Source organism: Stegostoma tigrinum, chromosome 14, assembly GCF_030684315.1.
Source record: "Stegostoma tigrinum isolate sSteTig4 chromosome 14, sSteTig4.hap1, whole genome shotgun sequence".
NCBI classification, from domain to species: domain Eukaryota; kingdom Metazoa; phylum Chordata; class Chondrichthyes; order Orectolobiformes; family Stegostomatidae; genus Stegostoma; species Stegostoma tigrinum.
Window position 1 is genome coordinate 11,494,872 of NC_081367.1, and position 9,773 is coordinate 11,504,644.

At 42.0% G+C, this 9,773-nt stretch overlaps 1 protein-coding gene across 6 annotated transcripts in view; it reads right to left on the minus strand.

The window, feature by feature from the left end:
* Positions 1–9,505, minus strand: part of atg16l1 (ATG16 autophagy related 16-like 1 (S. cerevisiae)) — a 61,832-nt gene extending 52,327 nt beyond the window's left edge. The window contains exons 1-5 of one of the 6 annotated variants that reach the window (XM_048541684.2): positions 9,182–9,505; positions 6,270–6,382; positions 3,309–3,414; positions 1,937–2,010; positions 604–855 (exon numbers count right to left, since the gene is read on the minus strand). In XM_048541684.2, coding sequence (XP_048397641.1) covers positions 604–855; positions 1,937–2,010; positions 3,309–3,414; positions 6,270–6,382; positions 9,182–9,415 — 779 coding nt within the window. In that variant the 5' untranslated portion in view covers positions 9,416–9,505. The other 5 variants (XM_048541685.2, XM_048541688.2, XM_048541689.2 and 2 more) reach the window with 5 other exon arrangements.
* Positions 9,506–9,773: the final 268 nt, after the last annotated feature.

The following is a 9,773-nucleotide window of genomic DNA, read 5'->3' on the forward strand; positions in this document are numbered from 1 at the left end:
ATCAGGGATAAGAAGGGATGGAACAAAGGAACAGGAGGTTGGAAGCTACAGTTGAGAGAGGAATAAGTTCAACCAAGTTCACTGAGTGTCAGTATAGAAACAGGCATTCGGACTAACAGGTGAAGTTGATTCAGCCATCTTCATTTCACTGTATAGGTGATGAAATTCCTTCATCATGTATTCCCTTCAGGAATGCAGGAATAATTTTAGAAGATCTGAGATTAGGACTCAAACCTTAAAGAGACACAGACTTTGTAGAGTTAAAAGCTGTCAAGCTGAAAGGATTTGTTTTATTCTACAAAAGAAGAGAATGAGCTCTATACTTTAGCAACAGAAGAGATTTTGAAGCCAACAGAGAGGGCATATTGAGAATTAAGGATACTGCCTCAAAGGGAAGGGGAACTGTGGCCTTGTGACTGACATTGAAAGACCTTGTCTTTGAAATATGGGAAGGAACAAAATTATGAAGCAATTGACTAATTAAAATATAGTATGTCAGGCATCAGACTGAATGGAATGAAAGATACAAATTTGCAGCAGTTATTTACTTTCACTTTTTACTTGAAAACAGCAAAGCAAGTGCAATTGAATTGTAGCATTTACCTGGAATCCTTTTCATTCTCTGTGTTCAGTCTGTTGGTGTTCTTTGTTTTCTCACTCAACCAACGTGTGATTAACTCGTGGTTCTCAATGGCCATTTTCTGCAGCCGTTCTTCAAGGGTGCTGAAGGTGATGTGGAGAGCGTTGTATTCGTTCTTCAATGTGTGATTGGCTCGCTCCAAGTCCTGTAGGTGAGTCCGCAGCTCCCGACATTCCACCTCCAGCCTCTTTATACGTTTGTGGTACTCCACCATCCTGAAATCCATCAGGATGCAAAGTGCAGGTTTACTTGGGTAATTTACAGAGATTGCACGTGTTCAGCAAATGGATATGTTTCACAGTTACACTGGGTGAGGGGAAGGGCTATGAAAATGTGGTAAGAGTACAGAATATCTCTGAATGTGTGAGTGGATTTATCTGTGATGGTCCTTACTACCCTAAAGCTCACAATCACAAAATGGCACCTCATGGCCCCACATGGGGTCCTGACCTCCATCTCGGGAAGAGCCAGCTTAAAACAGTTTATTAAAGTGTCCTATTTCAGAGGTATGGGGAAATATAGATAAACTCTAATAATAAGATTCACGCGTTTGAATGTAAGATGACATGAGATTAAAGACAGAGTTATCTCGTTTGATGTGAAGTTACGTTTCCAGCACATCCTGTGTATTCCAACTGAGCCTCTAAATCTCATTTACAAAATCCAATTTGCCAATGCTGGGCTGAGCAATTCCGACTGAATACAGAAAAAATCAGAAACATTCCAATGTGTGTTACACATTCAACAAAAAAAAGGAAAGATTCATTATCATTTCCATGAATAAACAACAAGGATACCTCACTGGCAATAGTAATTGCTCACTTTCTAAGGTTCACATTTATTTAACTTACCATTTACACAATAGTTTTCAACATAGCATTGAGGAAAAGAGAGGTGACACAGCATATATTCACTAGGAAGCAGCCTTATTTCAGGAAAGGCAAATAAAAAAGATTGAAAAATTAAGCCAGCTTTAGAGATTTGAAAAAAGCCGTTTGTGTTGTTTATGAATACTTAAAATGATGAAGGGACGGGCAGAAGCACAGAGCTTCAAGTGATTGAAGGATTTCAAATGAAGGAACATGGTTGTAAGATTAAATGCAAAAGATTTAGAGAGGAGTTGAGGACACGATTTTTTTAAAAAAGAATTGTGGATTGCATGATTGCATGATCACAGATATGATATTCTTTCTCGGTTCAATGCAAATGTCCATTCAATTGCAGGCAGATGGGCATCTGAACAATCCTCCCTTCAAATCTAAAATGAGTCAGGCTCTAAATTGCACACTAACTTACTTTGCCTCGTTGGTCAAGATTTCTCTATCTTTTTGCTGTAGTCTGCTATTGAGTTCGATCATGCTTTGTGCGAGCTGGGCAAGAGAGAAAGGAGAAAAAAAAATCACAAAACCTCATACTGTACAAAACCAAGGCTTCCAAATAAATCCAGTCAATTATATTTAACTCCTTAGGTACATTTACTGATATAAATGAAGCAACAAATCAAGGATGATGGATGAGGTGGGATAATGTCCACTTGAATAGTGAATATTTGAATGTAAAACCATCAATGTTATGAAGAGTTACAAGGCATAACGTGACAAATGATTTTGTATGGCAACAAAAACAGTAGCATGAAGAAACAAACTTGGTGTAATTGAAAAAAACATTATGGTTATTATTTAGTTGAAATGCAAACTGAGGCCACAACCTGTTGTTGAAACACTTTTCCACTTTTTTGAAGTGGAAATAAGTAGTTGTATCAAAAAGAGGAATATTAAAGGATTCAGGATGCAATCAGTGCAGTGAGATAACACAGCAAGTGCAGTCAAACACCAGAACAGACTTGATGCGCTAAGTGAGCTGTCTCCATACAGTAATATTATGTTTCTATGATGGGCTGTTTCTGTGCCCAAACTTCCAGTAAGGAAGACATAGAAGTGTACAGCACAGGCTTCCCTCCACCATTCTATCATTAAAGGCACACTTATGTTGCTGGCCCAAGGCAGTTACCACCATAAATAAATGTCACTATCAGCATTCCATGTAACTTTTTCCTGAAAACATCAATGTAGAATTAAACATTCTTGTACATTATATGAACACAGTTACCTAATATCCACTCTCCCCCTCAATGTCATGGTCCTCAACATTTTAAAACTTTGTGTAGGATGACTCCTACCTCATTATCATGAATATCACTTGAGACTTGACCTCACCTCAGGAGTGTCCTAAATTTGCCTTTCAGTGTCTCCATACATCAAGTAAACACTGTGGTCGCAGAAACTCATTATAAGTGGGAATTTGCATTTATTGTCACTATCAGAAGCAGAGGAACTGGAGGGTTCTTCTGCAAGTTCTCTCAAATGTAGACAGAGATGATTCCTGAACAAGGCACAGCAATAATCATAACAGGCACTGAAATTAAACTCACTGGCCTAAGATAAGGGAGGAATGTTCCACTGACAAACGACTGTCAAATTACAGAACATCAGAGCTTCAAGGCAGATGGAGAGCACAAATAAAGCCATACGAATAAGGAGTCTAGGTCTACACAACTTTGGTCATGACCCTTCAATCTACTGAAGAAAGAATTCAGCTATTCAACTGCGCCAAACAACACAGTCGAGGGCTACTGCAAAGAACCCTGAGCATTGGTATGGATACATACGTCTCCACGATTTTTGTGGAACTCCATCAATTCATCCTGTTGTTGGATCCAGGTCTGGGTGCCTTTTTGCAGCAACATTTCATTCTGCGTCCCTTGCAGAGCTGGTCTAACATGTGGAAGGGATAAAAATGCATGCGTTAGTGAACAGACTTAAGGCTTTTTGTAATCAAGCACGGGTCTCAACTGCATCATGCTTACAAATTAGCAAAGGAAGACTTACTATAACTCTTCATACTACAAGACAGAATGGTTTCAGAGATAATGGGAACTGCAGATGCTGGAGAATTCCAAGGCTCTCTGATGAAGGGTCTAGGCCCGAAACGTCAGCTTTTGTGCTCCTGAGATGCTGCTTGGCCTGCTGTGTTCATCCAGCCTCACATTTTATTATCTAAGACAGAATGGTTAGCGGGTTTACTGATTGACCAGGATATTGCCACAAAGAAAGCAATGGGGAACTACAATCTCCTAGGGAAAATCAAAACCGTTGTGAATGTTTGAAATTTGGCATTCTTCCATTTGTGCTGACGCTAGATACAATTCTATTTTGCCAGCATTTACACTGACTTCTTCCAAGTAATTTCTCTCAAAACTTGTAAACCTGCTACCAGTTATCCTTCTGTAAGTTCTCAGCCAACAGCTTTGGGAGATGATAAGCAAACTTCCTTTCTGATGGTCAAAGCAACACAACTGAGATCAGCAACTTGTGGGGCATTTGCTCACAAAGCAACAACTGCATCTCCAGTACGTTTCTTTCTGGTGTTTCTGAAGCAGCTTCATACATTCTGGTTACATAAAAGATGTTATGAAAATAGAAGTTATTGTCTTCATCCCATTCTTCAAACAGACCATTCAGTCCCACTAGTCCATGCCAGCCATAATCCCAAACTAAACTAGTCCCACCTGCCTGCTCCTGCACCATAGCCCTCCAAACCTCTTCTATTCATATACTTATCCAAATGTCTTTTAAACATTGTAATTGTACCCACTTCCTCAGGACATTCATTCCACACACGAACCACCCTCTGCGTGAAACTTTTGCCCCCATGTCTTTGTTCAATCTCTCTCCTCTCACCTTAAAAATGTGCCCCCTAGTATTGAAAACCCCTAACCTAGGGAAAGGACAACTACCATTAACTCAATAATGCTCCTTATTATTTTATCAACTTCTATAAGGTCGCCTCTCAACCTCCTATGCTCCAGTGAAAAAAGACTCACCCTATCCAGCCTTTCCTTATAACTCCAACCTTCCGTTCCTGGCAACATCCTGGTAAATCTCCTTAGAAACCTCTCCAGATTAATAATATCCTTCCTATAGCTGGGTGACCAGAACTGGACACAGTATTCAAGAAGAGGCCTCACCATTGACCTGTACAATCCTGAAAACTTCCCAATGCCAAATGCTTTTTTAACCGCCTTGTCTGGATGTGATGCAAGGTTTCCTCCCATAGTCCAAAGATGTACAGGTTAGGTGGATTAGCTGTGCGAAATTGCCCATAGCATATAGGGTGGGAAATGCAGGGATTGGATAGGTTAGGGGCTGGGTCTGGGTGGGATGTTCTTCAGAGGGTCAATGCAGACATAATGGGCAGAAATGAAGAGTCCTGACATGAAACGTCAACTTTCCTGCTCCTCTAACAATTTACTAAAACTCTTTTAACATCAACTGTCTCAATACTTTTTTAGATTTCAGCCACTTACAATCTATATCAAGGATCTAGATGAGGGGCCCAGTGTAATGTGGTTAAGTTTTCTAACAAAACAAAGTTAAGTGGAAAGGTAAGCTGTGAGGAGGACACAAAAAGACTGCCTAAGAATACAGACAGATTAAGGAAGTGTACAAAAATGTGTAATATGGAATATAATAAAGTATGAAATTATGCACTTGCAACATATCTTGATAAAACAATATCTGGAGGACTGTCCACAGTTTTGGTTTGCAACCTTATCCAAGAGACAGTCCATTAGAGGCTCAATGGACCTTTCCTGGCAATGAGGTATTTGTCCCAGGAGGGGAAATTGAATAAGTTAGATTTGTGTTCCCTAGAATTCAGGGAACAAGAAGTGATCACAGTGAGATATACAACATTTAGAGTAAATGCCCCTGGTTGGACAGTCTAGATTTTGATGTCACAGGCTCCAAAAAACGGGTTTGTCATTTGCTGCTGAAGAACGTGGAGGAATTTGTTCACTGAGAAGTTTGAGAATCCTTGAAATTCTCAGCTCCAGAAAATGTTCAGTGATTGAATGCATTTGAGAGAGAGGTCAAATGGATTATTGGGATACTAAGGAATATATGGACAGGCAAGAAGGTAGAATTGAGGTAGAAAATGAGCCACAATCTTGCTAAATGGCCAAGCTGGCTAGAATGGCCACATAGCCCATACGTGGCTCAGGAGCATAACCAAATAAAATTTGACATCAGAAAAAAGTACTGTTAGAATGTAGGGCCAAAATCCTGCTCACGGTGATATGTTTTAGGGAATGATTTAAGAGGAGTGTGTGTGTGTGAGAGAGAGAGAGAGAGAGAGACAGAGAAGGGGGTTTAGGTATTGTATTTCAGAACTCAGGGTCTAGACAGTTGAAGGCACAGCTGCTTCTGATGGTTCAGAAGAAATCAGGGTTGTGCACAAGGACAGAATTGGAAGAACTCAGAATACTAGGCCATGATCACAAAGAAAAGAGGATTAAAGTTTGGAACAATTTGAATACAATGATAAGAAACTTAAAATCCAGTCAGGGATAGATTACTATTAAAGCTGCCGCATCAGAAATACAAGAGGAACAACACCAAAAAACATAAACTTGGAACTGTATGAATGCTCCCCTGCCTATGGGGTTGATTAAGTGGGGCTATTCGTAGATCATTGATTAAAACTTTAGATTTTTACCATCCTTCCTCAAGATCCATGGTACAAATGCATCTGGTATTGAAAAATTAGAGCTTGCACACTCCTGATATACCTGGTTGTCTGCAGGTCACATTTTTCACCCTGAAGTCTGTCAGTCAGAGCTCCCTGCAGGTCACATTTGTCCATCAGCTTACTGTCTGCAATAAACATGAAACACAAGCAAAACTGCATTAGTATGATTCCCACTGCTCTCAAGAACATTTAAACAGCTTGCCTACCACCACCATTGGCTGGCTTACTGAATCAAATCAGTGTCCCAAGCAACACTGCATTAAACAGTTCAATAGCTTATATCTGATGTTTGTCGTACAGAACTCACTGCACAGACTCCAGCATATTTAGGTAAGATTAGCTATTATTGTCACTTGTACCCAAGTGCAGGAAAACTGTAAAAAGTGCAAAGATGTTTCAACATATACTGTCATGACCAGCAGCCCAGGGAAATGACAGATGCCATCCCAACGGGCTACAGCTACTGCCTAAAACAGAAAGAACATAAGATGTTAAATTAGCCTGTACTCAGCTTTTAGACCATGCATAGATCAAGTGTTAGAAATTCAGGATTTATCCTCAATGCATCTAAACTATTGAGTAGTGAGGTCAGGATGAATGGCAGGGAATGGCTCCCTACCATTATCCATTGCTACTCCTAAAAGTTGATGGGAAACAGCATGATCAGGCTCAACTGTGATGCTCCATTGGATTGAATAAGCTGTTGACAAATACATAACAGGCAGAATCAGTGATAAGTAAAAGATGTTTGGGCACGGTTGAGGATGTTTGTGGCATCGTAAGACACATCTCTCACCAAACCCATCAAGATGCAGATCAGTAGCTTCAGCAAAAACATAATGGGGATGAGTGAAAGAAACAGTTCAGGTCTTCCAAGGACTATCACCTATCTGGCCTGGTATATGCCTGACTCCAGAACCACTCAACAACATTAGATCATGACATAAAAATTATTCTACACTAAAGAAGGTAGCCAATGAGTGTTACCTTTCTAATGTAGCTCAACTTCTGAGAACAAATAAATCACACTCAGTTCAGCTCCTAAATTAAAACTACCTGTCACTACTCTCCAAGTCTAAAAGGCTACACCAGTCAAACACAAGCCTGACCACTCAGATTCTGGAAATTATTGTGACATCCTACTCTCATCTACTGCTGGAGTGATTGATTGTTTCTGAACTGAACTGTGGTAGATAATGCTCTTACTTAGATCCAAGAAAAAAATTGCTACTTGATTGGTATTACAGGATAATTCAAGAGAAAATTGAAGAACAGATATCTACCGACCTGGCATACAAACAGAAACTTATTGGTGAAGCTTAGCAGGTCAGGCAGCAGCTGATTTATGGGAAATAGAGCTACATTTCAAGTCGAATATGACTCTTTTTTTGGGTCTGGTTCCAACCAAGGGTCAAATTGATATAAAACATTAACTCTGTGTCACTTTTCACAGATGCTGTAGAAGTGCTAAGTTTCTCCACCACTTTCTGTTAATATTTCAGATCTCCCAACGTCCACAGAAGTGATCTGGCACTGCCTGTAGACGGTGGCTGGTGCAAGAGGTGAAAGGTCAGGTAGATGGAATAATCAGTTCAGATCTTACAGGTTTGCCAGTCTACCATTTAGAGCGTAAAGTGTTTATCATGTTATTTAATGTCTTCATAATGGCACAGATGTCTAGGACCTGATGCTTTCTTCATCACCAACAGATTCATTGAGGGTGGTGTTCTGGCAACCAATCTGTTTTCATCTGCTGTATTTCAGGAAGCCATGACACCTACAGCCTGCTTTCCAGCTTTTCAAGCTACTGGTAGCAATGAGAATTAAACAAGCCATCATTCAAAGTCATTTTCACTGGTGAACTACACAACAGAAGGCCTCCATATTATAACACATTGATGATTTGGCTTAATTTGCAAAACAGCAGGAAGAACATTGGGACAATTTTCTAAACAGCACCTTATACCGAATAAATCTGTTCCGGGAAGACAGCTACATTTGACCCAACAAATGACCCCAATATTAATCTTCAGCCTCTTCAGTGACTGAGCAAGTCTGGTTCAGCTTTTGTTTGTCTGGTAATTTACAAGTGAAAGTAGACTGAAAACGTTACACAAGTGGTCAAACTCTTCTTTAAACTGCTCAGACATTCTATGACCCATATTTAAAACAGATGGGGCCTATACCCAGACTTTCTAGGCACTACTGCTGCACCATAAGACCCTCACTTAACAGAATTAATATGGCAGTCAGATCACCTTTTCTAGGCATCTGAGGAAACTGGTCAATTTGCGGATGTCACTTTGGAAGTTTTGCAACAATCGTGAAATGTGCACGTCGCTTTGAAAGTTTAGTAATAATTTTAGAACCCCACATCTCCAGCACAAGGCACACAAAACAGAAATGTTTGTTCAAACAAAGAAGACCTAGAATGGTCAAACCCCACCGCCTAAATGGAAGGCGGAAACGACTGCTAGGGATTGGAGGGAACGTGGTCGAGACGTTTGACCGCACACTGCCAAAAGCAGGGGCTCAGCGAACAGGAAGAGTTGGGGTGCGGTGGGGAGTGTAAAAGTCCACGGCTGCTCCGACCCCCACGAGGATGGCAGCAGTGGGCTCTGCCCCCAGCACCATGGACAGAGTCCATACGGTACAGGGCGGGCACCCACGATGGACAGAGACCTGGAAATTTCAGGACAGACCCCAGCCGACCAAGAGCTGGAGTCACTGTTCATCTTTAGGAAGTGGATGTGGTTCCCACGCGAATCAGATGAGGGGTTTGTGCAGCGCTGGAGGGAGGCGTCGTTAAAGAGGTGGAACTGGACCGGTTTGGGGGACGGCGGAAGTTCAGCTCAGGGTCAGACAGAAGCGTGCGGGATTTCGGCCTGAGCAGGGAGGGAGGGTAAGAGTGCGGAAGGCGGCCTCTCAGCCCAGCCTGACCCCGGTACCTACGGCCCCCGAGCAACGCTCCCAGAGACTGGCGATCCAGCCGCTCCCGCTCCGCCATCTTCCCCGGGGTCCTTCCGCACTAAGCGGCGCCGAAAATCCCAACAATGATGCCTGCCAGAATCCCACAAAAGCTAAGGACTGCAGCCCCGGAATTGGGATCGAAAGGCTTAAAGAGTTTCTTCGTTGTCGCATTTTAAAATACTCGGACTTCGAGCAGGCAGCAGGTTCGACATCCATACGGGCATTTTTGCCGCCATCTTTGATACAGGCACTGTGAGCTGCTACCACGTGCCAGTCTCCCTGCTATTCTCAGAGATAACGGGAACTGCAGATGCTGGAGAATCCAAGATAATAAAATGTGAGGCTACATGAACAGAGCAGGCCCAGCAGCATCTCAGGACCACAAAAGCTGACGTTTCGGGCCTAGTCCCTTCATCAGAGAGGGGGGTGGGGAGAGGGAACTGGAATAAATAGGGAGAGAGGGGGAGGCGGACCGAGGATGGAGAGAAAAGAAGATAGGTGGAGAGGAGAGTATAGGTAGGGAGGGGATAGGTCAAGGGGGCGGGATGAGGTTAGTAGGTGGGAAACGGGGGTA